Source organism: Paramormyrops kingsleyae, chromosome 10, assembly GCF_048594095.1.
Source record: "Paramormyrops kingsleyae isolate MSU_618 chromosome 10, PKINGS_0.4, whole genome shotgun sequence".
In the NCBI taxonomy this organism is placed as follows: domain Eukaryota; kingdom Metazoa; phylum Chordata; class Actinopteri; order Osteoglossiformes; family Mormyridae; genus Paramormyrops; species Paramormyrops kingsleyae.
In genome coordinates, this window is record NC_132806.1 from 29,215,553 (window position 1) to 29,234,006 (window position 18,454).

The 18,454-nt window shown below is 48.9% G+C and overlaps 1 protein-coding gene and 2 long non-coding RNA genes across 10 annotated transcripts in view; 2 read left to right on the plus strand and 1 right to left on the minus strand.

Moving 5' to 3' along the window:
• Positions 1-13,387, plus strand: LOC111852976 (kinesin-like protein KIF20A). 2 transcript variants are annotated; one of them, XM_023829369.1, is made up of 18 exons: positions 1-237; positions 1,513-1,698; positions 2,212-2,334; positions 5,444-5,563; positions 5,724-5,862; positions 7,246-7,421; positions 7,914-8,019; positions 8,100-8,309; positions 8,405-8,516; positions 8,609-8,683; positions 8,803-8,946; positions 9,041-9,365; positions 9,701-9,840; positions 9,937-10,039; positions 10,531-10,753; positions 11,257-11,348; positions 11,428-11,565; positions 11,925-13,387. In XM_023829369.1, exons 2-18 carry the CDS (start codon positions 1,522-1,524, stop codon positions 12,267-12,269), a joined length of 2,748 nt encoding a protein of 915 aa, XP_023685137.1. In that variant the 5' UTR covers positions 1-237; positions 1,513-1,521; the 3' UTR covers positions 12,270-13,387. The 2 variants fall into 2 exon arrangements, with proteins under 2 accessions (XP_023685137.1, XP_072573758.1); XM_072717657.1 differs by lacking the exon at positions 1-237 and adding an exon at positions 748-871 and having other exon boundaries at positions 2,215-2,334.
• LOC111852977 (uncharacterized) lies at positions 4,501-15,144 on the minus strand. 6 transcript variants are annotated; one of them, XR_011993637.1, is made up of 4 exons: positions 15,005-15,144; positions 7,204-7,386; positions 6,102-6,550; positions 4,501-5,792 (listed from the first exon to the last, which is right to left on the minus strand). It is a non-coding gene; the product is annotated as an uncharacterized lncRNA (long non-coding RNA). The 6 variants fall into 6 exon arrangements; XR_011993636.1 differs by having other exon boundaries at positions 7,204-7,409; positions 15,005-15,140; XR_011993635.1 differs by having other exon boundaries at positions 7,204-7,412; positions 15,005-15,091.
• The window catches only part of LOC140593334 (uncharacterized), a 14,402-nt gene continuing 11,040 nt past the window's right edge, over positions 15,093-18,454 (plus strand). Inside the window, exons 1-2 of one of the 2 annotated variants that reach the window (XR_011993638.1) lie at positions 15,093-15,207; positions 17,739-17,819. This is a non-coding gene — a long non-coding RNA (uncharacterized lncRNA). The remainder of the gene's footprint in view (positions 15,208-17,738; positions 17,820-18,454) is intronic. The other variant, XR_011993639.1, reaches the window with a different exon arrangement.

Below are 18,454 nucleotides of genomic sequence, written 5' to 3' on the forward strand. Positions count from 1 at the left end.
GGTCGCGCACTTCATTTTGCAGGATTTGCTGCATGTTTGTACTGAGAGCAAGGCTGTGTGAAAAATACACGTAGCGGGGGATATACATAATAACAGTGCTCCAAATAATATTTCGTTGTTTTTTTTTTTTTCATTTTCTTTTATCGAATAAAACCACTTCAATAAGTGGTGAATGCCCCGAGGAGAGATTTTAACTGTACATCACTTGGTGCGATTATATTAAATTCAACAGAGAAAGTGAGTATCGACTGCTTCATAGAGCCAAAGTTACTTTATGTTGTTGCAGTATTGTTTTATTATTTAAAGGACGGTAAATATTTGTTGTGATTAGTTGTAACTGTCTGGCTAGAAATGTTTTAATGTCTTTGTTTTGTTTGGGGATGCCAATAACCAACGACAGTAGATAAGTTTTGTCGCTGACATTCTGCTGATGTGGTTTTTCTTTTTTTAACTCGTTGATAGTTTACCTCGACTAGCCCAACAAACTTGTTCTAAGTTCTTGTAAATCAGGTTTTGCTATGATGGCGATCAGTTGCATTGGTAGCCACGTTGACGCCTTTTCGCTGGGTATGAGGGAGTGTTCATAGCCTAATCAAGGTGCATTTCAAACTGTTCTGTCGCCTACGTTTCATACGGATGCATTGGCCATAAACGCGCGACCACGTGTTTTCTTAGTACTGCGGTGTATGGCTCTCTGTGGACGGGTCCAACCCCGTGGCAGACCTACTGATCATGTCATTGTCAAAGAAGAAAAACTGATACAGGAAAAAATGGCTCACGCTGCATACTGACCCAAGCTTCGCTCTCCATTATCATATCATCATACTTAACTACCGGATAGTTTAATCAGGCGGAACCGATGCCGATTATGGTATGGTGACAAGACAGTCTATGTCGGAATGGACACTTTGAGCTACTTCAGGTTTAACAAACTACTTTAAAAGACTTTTCTTGGCTAAATAGGTTCTTGTGCTTTGGCTGGTTTGTTTCCTTTATTGAAAGACCCATCCCAATGTTTCATATTAACGTTAGTGACACATGCTTGCTTATAGAAGACTGATCAATCAGCACACAGTGTCCTTCCTGACATTGGTTATCTTGTCGTCCTAGATTAAAGTGAAACATGGCGACTGGTTATCATTGGATATTCCTCCTAAAATGTTTAAGGTGGCGAGGGGGCAGTGGTGTATCTGCAGACACCTTCCACACTCACAAAATTTAAGTTGTTTTTATTTCCCCAAGAGCACCAGTTCATTTATAATTAATTTAAAATCAAATGCGTGCTTGATTACAATTCTAAATGTGGATGTGCAGTTGGTGATAATTGCCTTTTGAATTAAAGGTATAGTTGATCATTAATGTGTGACTACACGTTGATCCTCCTTCCTCTTTGCTTGGAGTGTGTTCAGAGGCTGTCATTTTACTTGAGTTTTGTTTGCTATTCATTTAGAAGGGCAATACAACTGGGAACACGTTCCTGATGTCTTCCATATCCCCGACTGTTGACTTTAGGCGGTTGCCATGGCAGCACATTTGGCATCTCTCCGTGGTCTGCTTTCGGATGAGGAGGAGGGCGGTGCCGCAGTGTTCGAGTCCACGGCCGCGGACATTGGAGGCTTCCCGGGGCGCTGCGGCGCTGCTTTGCCCGAGGTCTCGCTCATCTTCTCTGGTCCAGAAACTCGCAAAACGGAAGCTGAGGTATAAACCCAGGGATCCTCCAGGCCAGACGGGAGTTCCGGGTGTTTCGGTGGGAAATAGCCTGTTACAGCTGTCTCCCAGGCTCCATGTTACTGTGCCTTGCTGCTGACTGTGTTCAGCTTCAACCTTCCACTTTAGCTGTATTTATAATCTAAAAAGGCATCACAAAACCAATTTGTCTAATTGAATGGCCCGACTCTGACTTTCCTCCCTCTCTTTTGGAGCTTGAGGCAGTCCTGGGGTTTATTTGTGTAAACCTCTCCAATTCATCACACCGCCAGCAGCGCTGACCTCACAATAAATCCCTTTATTTCACACATCGATTTATGCTCTCATTTTTCTCAAACCGTTTCATACAAAAAAAACCCAACATCTTAAATATTTTGATTCCTTTAGGATAACTTCGTCCATAATCCAATTTCATGTCCGATGTTGCTGTCCCTGCCAAACTCTTTAAAAGTGTCAGAAAATGGCGTCCTTAAGTCCAGTGTCCCTCGTGTGCTTCTGGTGGAGCAGGTGAAGTTGGGAGCCGGCCGACAAGAGATCGTGGAAGGTGACAGAAGCTCAGAGAAGGTCAAGGTGTACCTGCGTATTCGCCCGCTCGCCGAGGGGGAGAAAGCCCGGGGAGAGGACCAGGTAACCCACCCACCCGCCTGCGAGATTCAAGATGCTTCCTACTGCCACAACAAATCATAACTGACATAATAAACACAGCACTCCCTTGTGCAAATTAATTGGAACAAGTTGTCACGCAGACATCCATGCAGTGACCTGGGACCTGCTGGTTTGCACAGCCAACAGGGTCGAGAGGACACTGAGTGGATGGACAGAGGAGGCACTGTGCCCACAGACTGGCAGGCCTGCTCGGGTGGGGTTAGGGCTGGGTGGATGGACAGAGGATGCACTGTGCCCACAGACTGGCAGGCCTGCTTGGGTGGGGTTAGGGCTGGATGGATGGACAGAGGATGCACTGTGCCAACAGACTGGCAGGCCTGCTCGGGTGGAGTTTGGGCTGGGTGGATGGACAGAGGATGCACTGTGCCAACAGACTGGCAGGCCTGCTCGGGTGGAGTTTGGGCTGGGTGGATGGACAGAGGATGCACTGTGCCAACAGACTGGCAGGCCTGCTCGGGTGGAGTTTGGGCTGGGTGATATGACTGTGCTTCAGCCATCCATGTATGTTTCAAGTGAATACTCTGGGGTTCGGGTGCCTGATGGTGTGTGGCATGCTGAGGCAGGCAACATGCTGAAGTTCTTCTAGACATTTTACTACGGTATATGGTATTTTGATGGGAGGTGATGTTACATTTATATAATTCCTTGGTAAGACCCCACCTAGAATACTGTGTGCAGGTTTGGTCACCATACCTCAAGAAGGACATTGCTGCCTTAGAAAAGGTGCAACGAAGAGCTACGAGAATGATTCCTGGTCTTAGAGGAATGTCTTATGAGGAGAGGTTAGCTGAGCTGAATCTGTTTAGCCTCGAGCAAAGGAGACTAAGGGGGGACATGATCCTGGTCTATAAGATTCTAACGGGTCTGGATGCTTTTCAGCCAAATGGCTATTTCAATATTAGTTTAAATACTAGAATTTGTGGCCATAAGTGGAAATTAGCGGGAGAACATTTTAAAACAAATTTGAGGAAGCACTTCTTTACACAGCGTGTAGTTAGAATATGGAATAGTCTTCCTGCTAGTGTAGCGGAAGCTAAAACCCTGGGTTCCTTTAAATCAGAGCTAGATAAGATTTTAACAACTCTGAGCTATTAGTTAAGTTCTCCCCAAACGAGCTTGATGGGCCGAATGGCCTCCTCTCGTTTGTAAATTTCTTATGTTCTCCTCGTATTATCGTGGGGTTTCCTCCTGGTTCCTTGGTTTCCCCCCACGGTCCAAAATCTTGCTGAGGTTAATTGGAGTTGCCAAATTCCCCATTAGCATGAATGGTTTCTGTGCCCTGTGATGGATTGGTGCCCCATCCTGGGCCATTCCCATACAATGTTTATCAATCCACTGGGTCCTAAATCTGGACCCAAGGCGATAAGTATGAATTAATGTGACTGTGATGTCCATTTTAACTGTGGTCAGTCTGTCTGCATACAGATGCGACAACTTGTTTCAGTTTGCACAAGGGTGTATGTCAGAGTATAATGGATGCAAAGTGCAGCAGTATGAGTGACGTGGGGGTCCTACACTGTACTGAAAAGTATGGGATTTGATTTTGGTGTTTTAATAACTATAGAGAGAGGAAAACATGGAATTATTTGTGTTTTCAGACTTGCAACAAAGTGGCCTACTATGTATTCTTAAACATGTATTTACTTGTACAGTCACTGATGTAAGCTAGTTATCAGTGCCAGAATGTACACAAGGAAAACATTGAACAGTAACATCCCAAACCGAGCAGTGTGGGTGTATCTGTGGGGTGCGCTCTTGATTAATCTCCAGCAAGAGATACTGATGGAGATTGCCTTGTAATTTACAACCCAGTGGGGAAATGCAAGTTTTCATCTGCTTGGATTGGCAGTCCCAAATATTGCAACTGGTTGGCTAAGGATCCCAGATTTACCATGGACACCCCTTGGTACAGTCAGGAAATATGTGGAATATTAAAATGGAAAGTGAGTAGGAACCCTGGTAATACTCAAGACCTTATAGCAGGGTTGGGTAGTATCTATTTTGTTCACGCTATCATACCGTCCAGACATTTTGGCATAGAAAAACAGACTTCACTCCTAGTTCTACAGTTGTCATTGTGCTGGACCACAATAGAGGAATCAGTCAAGTAAACATAAAGAGGCGGACTTTGTTTCAACGCGGTTTTAATGGAATCAGACGCATTTTGGCGTGTTACCTTCCTCAGTGTTAGAGAAGTCGTCATTATATTTTTTATTTAAATACATCAGTACCAAACGGCATGAATGATGACTTCTCTTTAACCTGTTTTCTTTTAATGTTTCATTTGTTTTACAGATTATCATTGCTTTGTTATACCTTTCACTTAATCTACTGTTACACCATGTTTTGGGGGTGTGGCCTAGTGATGCTCATTACACCTGTTGTGTGATCATTGGTCGTTTCACAGGGAAGTGTCTGTTTTAAACGGGAAATGTACATGGTGTGTAGCATGCTGAGGCAGGCAACATTTACCACGGTATATGGTATTTTGATGGCATTTCCAAAATCAGGGCTCTTCCAGTGTTTTGAAATCTTGCCGATTTAAGATGCGCTATGCGCGTGTGCCACCTGGTGAAATTTATTGGGGGGTGGGGGGGGGAGGTGGTGCTGTCAGGCACTCGGTGTAAGTCGCCAATATTTCAAAATACCGCGGCACACCCTATTACCGTAATACCAGCCAAGCCTACCGTACCGTCTACACCAGTGTTTCTCAACCCAGTCCTCAGCGAACCCCAGCCAGTCCACGTTTTTGCTCCCTCCCAGCTCCCAGCCAATTAGGAACACCGAATAGCTGGTACAGGTGCGCTGGGAGCTGAGAGGAAGCAAAAACGTGGACTGGCTGGGGTCCGCTGAGGACTGGGTTGAGAAACACTGGTCTACACAGAGCGGATGTGCGAGTAGCAGCACACCTGCCCATTGGTTAATGTCCTGAAACATGACCTCTGCAGCAGCAGTCAAAGCAGGAAGTTCACACCTGAATTTGCGTCCGGTGCCTGTGGCTCCCTATGACAGATGTGATGAATGCGTTCATCCTTCACCCCTTTTCCCCCTGTTTTGTCCTGGCCTCCAGGGCTCCGTGTATGTCCAGGATGAGGAGACCCTGATTCTTCGAGCCCCTAAAGACTCCTTCAGCATGAAAAGCAGCGAGAGGGGAGTCGGCCAGAACATGCACAAGTTCACTTTCACGCAAGTAAGGCAGTTTCAGGGCTTGCATGCTCTGGAGGGCTGGCAGAACGGCGTGCTCATCTGGGGCGGCCGAAGAGTGGTCGCGCATCCTGCAGAATTAACGCCACGTGCGCAGGTCACGGCACTGGGAGAAGACGAGCTGATAACCTCTGACGCTGTTGCAGATTTCTGCTCCTAATACGACGCAGCAGGAGTTTTACGAGCGCACCATGAAGGACACCGTCCGGGACGTCCTGCGTGGAGAGAACAGGCTGCTGTACACGTACGGCGTCACTAACTCTGGGAAGACCTACACCATTCAGGGTGAGACATAGATCGCACTATATCTCACGGCACCTGTGCTCATTAAAATCTAAAAACGTCTTTAAGTTGATTTCCATAATTTGTTAGGTTTTATGAGCTATAACATTCTGCCATGTTGCTTAAAGACTAATTTGAGTGATTGTGCATTGTGCCTATCCGGCCAGAGTGGAGCTCAATTTATTAAATTGCTTCATTGTGGATTTTTGTGGGTTCGTGTTCCTTACCTCCCTTCTGCTTACCTTGCGTTCTTATTGTTGAAGAAGAATTTTGATCCCAGGATTTCCCTCTGGGATCAATAAATTCAATTTTAATCTTAAGTGGGGAAACAGGCCATTAAATGCTAATTTGACAAAAAGGCCGAAAAGTACTGAGATTGTGTTTGGCACCAACCAGCAATCGCTTTGAGGCTGGGTGCAGAAATTGGTTAACAGACATCCTGACTGGATGTGGTGGGTTCATGCTGATGAAGCTTCAGCAGCACCTACAGCCTGCTAGCTGTCAGAGACGTGCAGACTGCACACGCGGGACCTCATGATGGATCTGCACCAGCTGCTGCTCGGTGTTTGCAGCTCCTGCTGGACCTCAGATGAAGGGCAGCAAAGCAGTAACTCTGAAGGCTGCAGTTCTGGGGGTCTCGATCTCATAAGTCATCTCCAGGCGTATAATCCCAGTGAGGTCCACTCGGGTTCTGTAAGCGAGTTCCCTAATTCAGTGTGTGCCAAATCATTCACCTGAGGCAGAGCGCAAACTACAATCCTATTGAGCTGTTATCACCACATTCATTAAAATGCAGCCGACATTGAAAGTGTCTGTTTAATTTCTGAACCAATCAAAAAGGGACATGCTTCACTTTGAGTGTGTTCTGCTTTGGAATGTTCTATTGTTGAGGCCTTAAAGGTACAGTTGTCCCCGTCCCGTATCCGTGGATAGCAAAAACTGCAGATAATAGCAAACATCTGTGAACCCCGTATATAACATGATTTTTATGTAATTATGTATGGTCATTATAAATTGCGCACAGTAACACATTACCAATATGAAATACAGTAATAAGCACATTGTACATTATTATACAGTACAGTATTCTCTCCATCAAAAGGAATTCTGATGTTTTGAGCCCAATTCTCAGAAGATGATAGAGCAATGAGAAAATATCATCTATCAAGGGATGATGGAGCAAAGAAAATCATATACGCTTTTTTCAGACAATGGTAAACCATGTATTGAGGGGGACTACCGCATTAAAAAGAACAATTTAATTAAAAATAACCCTGTATGGCTTGCCGACCTGTTTGTGTCTGTGTTGATTGTGAAATCTGTTGCCAGTTGAGGTCTGCCCACCTTTAACTTCCATCGTCACACATGCCTGCCGTTGCTGCTCAGGCACGGGACTGGAGGCGGGTCTGCTTCCCCGAGCGCTGGTGTCCATCTTCGGCAAGCTGCAGGGTCGTCTCTACGGCGCCATGGACCTGAAGCCTGTCCTGTGTCAGGAGGTGCGCTGGCTGGACAGCAGCGAGGTGCGGGCTGAGGAGATACGCAGAGACTCCCTGCTGAAAGAGGTATGGTGGATCTGGGGGGGGATGGATGTTGGGGTCCATGGAGATAACCATTCAAATTGTAGAGGAGGTGGGTCCAAGCAACTAGAGGAGGGGACCAACCAATCACATGTATTGGTCCCATCTCTGCTAGTTGCTTGGACCCACCTCCTCTGCAATTTGATTGGTTCAGAGAGAGCCAATCATTGTTCCTTCTGCCCTGTTATGTAAGCAAAACTCCCTCGTGCCTGGAGGAACATAGAGTGGCAGTTGCATGACTTGTTAACATGGAAACCCTACAAAATCAGCTAGTTTGCTGAAGAAATGACTAGGTAACAAGCTAGCAAAAGCAATGAAAGAAGGAGAGTGTGCAGGGGAACATTATCTATGTGAAAGCATGGGATGTTTCTCTGTCGATGATCTGACACATTTGTGTAACAGAAGTTTTAATACCCAGTCCCAGACTTGCCGCAAATTCAAGATCGAAGAGAGTCTCTTTGCTCCTTCCACTTACAGGAGGAAGGAGCGACTCCCCAGCAGTCCCGTCTCCGAGGAGGCGTCAGCTACGACAGCGGCTTCGGCGGCGCCTCATCTATCAGCTTCACGGCCACCCAGCTGGAGGGTGAGGAAGCGTAAGGCGCTGCGGGTCGGGGCCGAGCAATAAGAGTCCTGCTGACCCTTCAGCCGTGTCCCGTCCTGCAGACTCGGACAGCGTGTGCCTGGACGTGGACAGCCTGTCCCACAGCGGCGGGTCCGACCTGGAGGAGGGGGTCCAGTTTTCGATATGGGTGTCATTCTTCGAGATCTACAACGAGTTTCTGTACGACCTGTTGGAATCGCCGACGCTGCAGTCCAGGAAAAGGGGCACGCTGCGGCTGAGTGACGATCGTCACGGAAACCCCTACGTCAAGGGTAAGCCGCCTGCCACACGGGGGCGCTCTAACATACCTTTCCAACTCCACAGTCATATCTGAACCTTTGCTTGTTTTTTTTTTGGCCACGCCCAGATCTCACCTGGGTCCAGGTGCGCAGTGCCGAGGAGGCCTGGAAGCTTCTGAGGGTTGGCCGTCGAAGCCAGAGCTTTGCCAGCACCCACCTGAACCATAGTTCCAGCCGCAGGTGAGCCGACCGGCTCCATGGCCGTGAGTCCCTGCTGAGCTCCTGGGAGAAGGATATGGGTCTCGAAGGCTCTCTCTCTGCCCGTTTTCTAGCCACAGCATCTTCTCCATCCGCATCCTGCACATCCACCCCGAGATGCAGCTGGGGAAGGGTACCCGGATCAGCGAGTGAGTCACCCCTGATACCACGCCCCTTTTCATTGGCTCCACCCCCTTTCCTTGGCTCCACCCCCTCCTTGCTGAGCTCAAGCTGAAGCCTTCCCACTGTCCTCCCCTATCTGCCCCAGGCTGACGGTGTGCGACTTGGCTGGCTCCGAGCGCTGCAAGGACCAGAGCAGCGGCGAGCGGATGAAGGAGGCCAACAACATCAACACGTCGCTGCACACGCTGGGCCGCTGCATCTCTGCCCTGCGGCACAACCAGTCCAACAAGTATGTAGCTGTGGGTACTCTGTCAACCACATGTCGTCATAGGTGTCGTCTGAAAAACAGGACCCCCCATATTGTGTCCTCCCCCCGGTTACAGGTCTCGGCCTCCACTGGTGGTGCCGTTCAGGGACAGCAAGCTGACGCGGGTGCTGCAGGGCTTCTTCTGTGGCCGCGGGCACTCCTGCATGGTGGTCAACATCAACCCCTGCGCCTCCACCTACGATGAGACACTGCAGGCCCTCAAGTTCTCAGCCATCGCCACGCAGCTGGTCCATGGGCCGGCCACCAAGACGCGCGTGGCCTACATCCAGGCCCTGCTGCGTGAGCATGCCATGCGGGCGGGCAACACCACGCTAGAGGAGGGGGAGGAAGACGAATGCAGTGAGGATGAGGAGGGCGACATCACCATGTTTGATTCAGAGGTCAGTCCTCCCTGCCAGCAGGGGGCGCAATGCAGGGTGCCCACTGAACTAGATGCCAACTCATCACAGGGCGATGGCACACATCTCCCTAAGGGCAATTCAGAGATACCTTTGGACTGGTGGGGGGGGGATTGAGCATGCGACACAGGGAGAACATGCAAGCTCCAAAGGGCAGATGAACCAGAGGGATTTGAACCCCCGTACATCCTTCACCCCTTTCCCCCTGTTTTGTCCAGGCCACCATGCCCCACCCCCCTCCACGACTTCCTGTGGGTGGGTAAACATACTTTCTGTCTTTCCACATCTCTCATATGGGATCATTCCATCTCCTCCAGGCACTGCTGCGGGCCATCGAGGTGCTGAAGGCGGAGGTGTACAGACAGAGGAGGGAGAAGGAGGAGCTGGAGGCCACCGTGAGAGAGCAGGTCTGCAGCGAGATGATGGAGGTCATCATTCGCATGGAGAAGGACTTCAGGTGTGCAGGAAGGAGCAGGGTTAGCGTTAATGTGGCCCCGAGCGCGACCTAGGCGCAGTGATCCCATCCCTAACCTCCTCCCGTCCCCCTCCACAGCGAGACGCTGGAGACGGAGAGAGCCCTCATGGAGGAGAAGTACGAGGAGAAAGTCAGCAACCTCCAGACAAGCCTGAAGCAGTTCTACACTGAGGAGATAGAGGTGAGAGACCACACTCCACAGTGACATCCGTAACCGAGAGCACATGCAGGCAGATACGTGACTCGGCTTCTCCTTAGTTGCACAGGCAGGAGAGGGGCAGCTGCAGTGAGTCAGAGCGAAATGAGTGTGACCGCGGTAACGGGCCCTTCATAAGCCCGTCCTGTCAGGCGGGAGAGGGGCAGCTGCAGTGAGTCAGAGCGAATGAGTGTGACCGCGGTAACGGGCCCTTCATAAGCCCATCCTGTCAGGCGGGAGAGGGGCAGCTGCAGTGAGTCAGAGCGAATGAGTGTGACCGCGGTAACGGGCCCTTCATAAGCCCATCCTGTCAGGCGGGAGAGGGGCAGCTGCAGTGAGTCAGAGCGAATGAGTGTGACCGCGGTAACGGGCCCTTCATAAGCCCGTCCTGTCAGGCGGGAGAGGGGCAGCTGCAGTGAGTCAGAGCGAATGAGAGTGTCCGCGGTAACGGGCCCTCCATAACACCGTTATCTCAGGACCGTGATGAGCAGATCGAGGTCCTGACCGCGGCGCTACGGCAGAGCCAGGCAGCAGCCTCTGGCGAAAGGGAGCAGCCGGTCTGGCAGGACGGCCCTCGACGCTCGCAGCGCCTGGCTGCCTCTTCCTCCACTTCTTCCTCATCATCAGCAGTCGGCGAGCTGAGTAAGGTGCGAGCAGAGCTGGATCTGTGCCAGGCACAGCTGCTGGAGAAATCCCAGGGTGAGTGGACTGGCCATCTTGGAATTCAGCTGCTGTATAGTGATGTGTAGGTACAGCTAAAGATGGGGGGGGTGGGGCATAAAATTAGCTTCACTGCTGTCATACTGCTGCTGAGTCATTTTGAACATGCTGGAATATTTGGATCTATGTTACAGTGCCGCCATTCATAGCTGAAGGTCTAAGTATTTCTGATGGTACTTTACAGGACAAGTGGTTTGCCTGGGAACCGCCCATGGCAGCCTGTTACATACAGGACAGGAAATCATATCTGTCCTGCTGCTTTTTCATTACTGCCAACACACCGTGATGTTTCTGGGCTTGTTTGCTGATGTCGGGGGGAAATAAAAACAAAGCAGGCTTTTCTATCCTGATCTTTCTGCCTGGAAGAGTGGATGAGAGCGCAGACATGTTTTACCCTTTTTATGAAGCGTCGTGTCTAAGACGAGCTTCAGTAACGCATCTCGCTGAAGACCTGGCCTCCCTGACACTGCTGTCCCACACAGAACTAAGACGTCACCAGGCCCTGCTCAGCCTGCCCGCCCCGACAGGCACCCTGACGGCCACCGTGGACCGCAAGCTGCAGGACGGACAGAAGGTGCGTATCCTGCCCTCCGCACCTGCGTACCCCTCTGCCCAGGAAGTGGACGTGCTCTGAAATGTGCCCTCTTCCCCAGAGCCTGAGGCAGCTGCGCGTGGACCTGCAGCGGCTGGGGCTGGACCTGCAGTCGGCGGAGAGGGCCTGTTGCCGGCACACCGGTGCGGAGAGGCTGCGTCACGTGCTGGCTGCCGCAGACGACACGCTGGCCAAGCAGGTAATGCGGCAGGCAATGCGAGAGCCACTGCGTCGCAGGTCTGGGGCTCAGATTAGGCAGTGAGGAAGCTTTAAAAGTGGGATGAAAATCGGCGACGGGGGAGCGGTGTTACCTACAGTGTTAATGGTCTTGTTCTGTTTATTTTCTCTCCCTTACTCTCACTATGTGTAACCTGCCCCCTGACTCTGCCTGGTGTAAATGACCTCAGTAATGGAGCAGGACAGAATCTCCATCAGACTGATTCTGACCTTCCCTCCTCTACCTCTGCCGTTGCTATTTAACACCCTTCTTTTCGTCACTAAACCGCTGCCCCTCTTCTGCCCCCCACCCACTCCGATTCTGCCTTGCTCACCCCCCAGTGCCAGGCCATGGCTGACCTCCAGAACAGCCTGCTCCTGGTGAAGATAGACCTGCGCAAGAAGACGGACAGCCTGGCGGAGATGCAGGCCCGGCTGCCCCCGACTCCCCCTGTGGTCCCCAGCCCGGGCTCCTGTAAGAAGCGAGGCTGCGGGGGCGCCGGACCCGACTGCGAGAACCAGCGGCCGGGCAAGCGGGCCCTGTTCCACTCCCTGTTCACCGGACGTACCCAGCCACCCCGAACCCCCACCTCCAAGGCCACGCCCTATTCCCGAGTCCTGCGACTGCGCCAGCACTCCCCCCCGACCGGCCGCTCCCCCCAAAACGCAAACCGGCGCTTCGTTTAACATTACCGCCCCCTTCTGGTCGTCCATGCTTAAACACCTATTGGCAGATGGTGGATTCTGGGTTTTTTTTCTTATCTGATTACAAAGTCCAAAGGAATATTACATGCATCCATCTGCCCTTTCGTGTGTTTAGTGTATATACCCTTAAAACCTGTTTACTATGCAGACCTCAGGTTTTCATTGTATTAACCAAAGGCAAACCGTATCCAGCATAAGGGAAGGTCTTTAGCATTTTCTTCTTTTTTTTTTTTGCCAAGGCAACCATCTGTTCATGTGTTGAAAACGGATCCGGCGTTCTACAGAACAAGTACCTTACTGAACTTTTCTGGCCTTTATCTGCGCAAACACTAATGATCTTGCAGGTCCTTTAATTTGCTGAAGTAAGCCTCTGCAGCCTTTTGCGAGTCCCCTGGGGCCTTCTAAAGATTTGTATGTATGTTAAGCACATACAAGATCATTTTCCTGAGTCCTACACAAAGAGCGGTAGTAATTCTTTTTGCGTGGCTCCCCAAAGCAGGACTGAAAATTGCTGGCAGGATCACGGGTTTTGACTAATGTTCCATAACCAGCGAATAAATCTATGCTATGATTTCCTTTACAGGTAAGTCTTAAGTATAACAGCCTGTTTGTCCATTTAAGTACACTCCGCGCTACAAGTACAGACACTTTTAAATAATAGATGCCCCAAGAATCTGGGACCAGTGTGGCCAGTTCAGCAGGGATTGTAAGAGACAGACGATGTACTTTTTAATGGCATTCTGTAAGAAAGAGGAGAGCGAGTATTCATCAGGGCTGTGGGTTGATGCAGTAGGATTTCCTAGCTTCTACAAAGCAATACTACTAGACTGTTACAACAGGAAAATATGTGTATGTATTTCCCATGTCCATCTATTAATCTTTTCCAGATCATGGTTTGTCATGGAAGTGTGTTACTTGGATACAGAGTTGGTTGATGAATGTTTGTGTGTTAATTTTTTTATGTAACGTGCAATTGTAGGCTGCCTTTCAGCATTATATCCAATCATTCATATGCATGTGGTCATCTTGCTTACTTGTGCAATATGCATGTAAAATACTCCGATCTCTGCCATTGTTTATCATAAAATCTGTGAAGCTGGTGGCGTTGCATGTAGTCGTTTCTTTATGACGCAAACGGGCACGTCTGCACCGTGTCCGAAGGCGTGAAGAACGTCTTGAGGACACCGAATCTTTCACTGATTTGGACGTGGCCTCCTCCCGCCCGTCCACACGCACCAGGAGGAGTCCGTATGGGTGCTTAAAAGGCGTAACGCGGACTGATAAGCCCCGTGCTCGAGCTGAGTGCTGCGATCGTGGCCATGTCTGAAATGGACCGGAAAGTGGAACTTCCTGACCACATCACCACTTCATTCCCAGGAGAAATGGAGTCGGCCCATTTAATTATTAGTGTCCCTCTTTTTCAGAGTAAAACATCCCTCCATCCATCTAACTTGCTTATCCTGGCCAGGGGGCCCTGGAGCAAATCGCAAGCTACACTGGGCAAAAAGCTGGTGTAAGTCTGGGAGGGATGCCAGTCCATCACAGGGCACACACACGCACAAAAAAAAGTATAGTATATAAACAATTTAGAGGCACCGATTAGATTAAATGCACGTCATCAGACTGAAAGGGAACCCATGTGACAGGGAAAAAAAAACGCAAATTCTACACACATTAGAAGCTGGACTCAAGCCCCCAACATAGGAGGTGAGAGGCGACAGGATTACCACACCGCCCCTCAGACTAAACCAATGAGATTTTAATTAGTTGTTCTATCTCAATGGATACATTTACCAGCCATTGAGAATCAATAGGTCCCAGTCATGCTTAGTGAACAATCATAAAGAATGGCGTAAACACCCTGCCCCAGTGCCCTCCCCTAGGGTGTAACGGGCGTATGCCAGCATTGGCGACGATATCTGGATGATGGCCCATCTTCCTATTTTCACTGTCCATCAGCTTTCGGGAGCACAGACAGTTTAGAGCTGGCAAAAAAAGAGGCACGTGTTTGTTTTCTGTGAGGGAGAGAGGAGGTTCAGCGTCAAACGACCCGGTCTGTACCCTGAGATGCATAACTCCATACATAGTGAGCATATCAGAATTACAAACAGACTATAGCCACTCATCCTTTCTGACAGGTTCCTTTGTTTTTCTGAGGGATTTTTGAGTGGCTTTCTTGTCCTGTGTTGTCCAATTTGGTAACTAGACTTAACATTTTAACATGTTATGACAGCAGAATTTGCTCTGATTCTAGCCTATAAAAAAAGCTGCCTTTGCTGGTCAGATCAGCGAATTAGTGCTGCAAAATTGACACGTCATGTTTATCGTCACCTACAGATGGCAGTATTTACTCACGTTATATTACTTATTTACACACAGTTGCATTTATTCAGCGTCAGCGAGTAATTAATTCTTTCTCAGTAAGGAGATCGTTTTATTTTCTACTTGATATTAAACACTTTCTGTGAAAAATTAATGATGTTCAGAGATCAAATTTTGTCAAACTCTCCTCAATCTAATCTAAATTTAAATCACGCCAGACATTAGTGGCACAACAAGCCTTCCTGGACTTTTGTAGGCTTATATAATAATGATGATGGTGATGTTAGGAGATGTCAGTTTCAGTTTTGCATGACCGCAAATACGATCGGAATAACAACAGAAAGCGACCCTCTCGGGGCGAGTGGTGGTTTATGGTCTGTGGATGTGAAACTGACCTCCTGTGTGAACTCCGCCCTCTCCTGGGAGTTTGGGGGCAGGAGTAACTGCCCACACCTGGGTCCATTGTTGATTGATGGGTGGGGGGCCAGCAGGAGCACGCGATGCCAGCGTAGAGGAGCGGCCGCGCTTCTCAACGGGCAACTCGGACGCGCTCAAACGCCGCGAGGGCCGGCACGCGCCGGCACCGAGCCTCAGCCGCGTGAGTAAATCTTCCGGTTAGGACCAAACAAAAGCAAAAAAAAGCGATTTTATTGCAGGTTTTGTATTTTAAAATGTGGGTATAAAAACATGCTGAGGCTAGCCCTGTAGGGTTTATAGGATCCGTGAGATACATAACATTCCAAACCACTGGGGCAAGAAATACAAGATATTAATACAGATATTAGGTGCCATACAGGTATGTTATATATCACACAGACAGTGGCAGCATTTTCTTTGTAGCAAAGCCAATTCGGAGAGGAGGCAGAAGGAAATAGGAAGCAAAGAGAGGGGCTTAAAGGGCCATTCGCGGTGTGTGTGTGTGTAAGTTTAAGCCTGTAAACCATTTAATGCCACTTCCTTACTCATCAAGCTCTGCAGACATGTTTGAATACCCGATTAGATGAGAGCCGCGCTAATGTACGATACGCATTGACATTAGGCAGGGAACACACTAATCAAATCATTACCAGTCTATACAGGGACTGTGGAGCCATGTGTAAATGCACATCAGCAAATCTCTATTAGTGTGGAGATGTACTATGTGTGTGTCTGTGTAAAAGTACTATATCTGAACTGGTGCATAGATGGACATTACAACATCCCTATTACTGTGTAAATGTGCATCGCTACATGTGTATTAGTATGTAGAAATATTGATACTTTATCGTGTTTTTGTACATAACTACATCTGTATTGGTGTGTAGATGTATATTATGGCATTTTTATTAGAAGGTAGATGTTCTGTATTATATGTGTTGTCTGTGTACATTTATATTCTTCTATCAGTATTAGTGTAAAGATGCACATTCCAACATCTGTACCGGTGTGTAGATGCACAGTACTACATGTGTATCTGTGTTGAATTACATTTCTCCATCAGTATTCATGTGGAGATGTACATCACTACATCTGTATTATATCACACATTAACCGTGCTGCTGGAAGCCCACAAAATTGCTAGCAATTTTCCCAAATTTGATATCTTAATTTCCAGCTAAATAGATACCAGAAAAATTAAGAACACAATATTTATGCCATGTCTGGTTGTCTACACTGGACACACCTGTGCGGCAAATGCTGCTTTTTGTCCCCCTCTGCTTTTTCTCTTCGCTGTCTCTAACCCGCCCAGCCCCCTCCCCAATCCACTCTAAAATTGTGAAGCAGTTTTATTGGAATGACAAGGTTATTAAGTATAGCCGGAGAGTTTACAATGAGTGCGGCAGGATGGTTGAATGAGCAGGATGAAGGAAGCACAGTAAGACATTACAGGTTATAAAGAGTGCCCCCCCTCTAGTGCGTTCTCACCCCACACCCCCCCAAAGAAACAATCCATAAACACACACACACACACACAGACAAGCACGAAGCCGCAGTCTCGGTGCTGCACAGGTAACTGCCGTGTGGGGGTTGCTGAGGTAGACTCATTTATTACTGCTGTGCAATTAATAAGGACACATCCCATTAATGCACATCTCTCCTGGCGTCTATGTTTCTTTTCCCTGCTCTATCCTTCTCTAGCTCCCTCCCTCGCTCTCTCTCTCGGCCTCTTGCACATTCTTTCCTACTCTGAGAAGCATTAACCACAGGGCCCCTAAGCTGTACACACTGAGATACCCTCTCCTGTGATCAGCACTCTCTTCTCCATTACCATCCCTTGCTTTTCCTCACATCCCCTATGTCTCACTTTCTCTCTTTCTCTGGCTGTTTCGCTCCCACTCTCTCCACTCAATCCCCCTCTTTTCCCTATTGTCAATATGTATATCTATCTACGGATCAGTCTATCAGCCATACGGTGGGTGGGGGCTTGTGTGTGCGTGTGTATGTGTGTGTGTGTGTGTGTGTGTGTGTATGTACGTGTGCCAGTGTGCAGACACATTTCAGCGTGCCCAGTGTCATTTTGACGTCAGGCTCTGAATTGAGGACAGAAAGCGTTCGGGCTGCACTGATCAGACCCCCCCCCCACCTGGGTACAGCACTGATGGGAGACCTCACTCCATATCACACAGCCGTGCAAGGAAGAATAGGCCCCCTCTGAAAGTGTGAAGTCAACCTCAAGCACTTAGCAACTGTTATGACATCCGTCAGTAAGATACATTTTGATTACCAAACCCTTCAATGCAAATTGTCAAATTTGATGCCTTAAACCGTTCTCTTCATTGCCAGATTAGTGAAGCCAAACTTCATCTCCATTCTCCAACCTGCCATCCCCCCCCACCCCGCTTGTGACGTAATGTCTCACCCCTTCACCCCCGTCTATCTCCTAACACTCCCCAATCCCAAGGGATGTTAACCAATTTCCCAAAGTGCTGAACCCGCCCTTCCCCACCCTCCACATGCCCTCTTCCCAAGCCGAGACAGACATGAACTTGCCGCACAGGGTTACCAGGACTGCAGTCGGCAGTAAACGTGCATTAGAAGCGTATAAAGGCTCCTGCGTGTATTATGTTACATGTAATGTTATGTTCACTGCACACATCTGCATGTTAAAGTCCACTGAATAGGACGGCCCCTCCCATGAATCTCTTTTAGGGCTTCTCAAGAGGAAGGGGAGCACAAGGAGAGGAGCTGTGAGGAACATGGAGTAGATGCATCATAAGTCTACTGGTTTGTGTATGTACTGTGTATATATACATGCGCTTTTGGTGTGTTTGTATGTGGGGGGGGGCTTTTGTGTCTCCCTGAAGTCGGCAAGATAAGAGTGTGTGTGCCGCTTATTGATCAGAATTAGCCATGAGTTATACCAGGAGCTGGGGATTGTCGGGGGGGGGGGGCAAGCAAATCTCCTAGAATGAGCTTCCCGACAGATGTTGCCCATCAAGCGAGTTGGAAGACTGAGGGGCAGAGGGGGGTGGGGAGCGTGTAGAGAGCAAGAAGCAAGCTGCTGGGCAGCAACCTTGAATGGACCACCATCCCCCCTCCCCCCCCCAAAAAAAAAAAAAAACAACCATCAGGGCCATCCCGCCTCGCTGAATTGCAGCCGCCAGCTCGCGGGTCCCAATCAGCGCTGGCCAGACTGGGATCGTTAATCAACAGGAACCTTGTTTTGTCTTTTCGTTCCCAGAAAGGTCTTTGATATTGCCGTCTGAGTGAGGCTGGACAGGCTGTGGGAAGCCCGGCCATTTCTCGCTGGGGAGGCCAGCTCTTTACCCGGCAGCCATCCTACTGATTTATTTTCAGACTTAAATTGTATTTATTCCCAGCTTTGAGCGCCTCGTGAGGTGCCACTGATGGTGGGGGGGGGGGTG

Coding starts and splice junctions, on each gene's coding strand:
- LOC111852976 (XM_072717657.1), top strand. Junction 8,947..9,040: donor CGGCACAACCAGTCCAACAA/GTATGTAGCTGT, acceptor CCCCGGTTACAG/GTCTCGGCCTCCACTGGTGG. Junction 9,841..9,936: donor CGCATGGAGAAGGACTTCAG/GTGTGCAGGAAG, acceptor CCCCCTCCACAG/CGAGACGCTGGAGACGGAGA.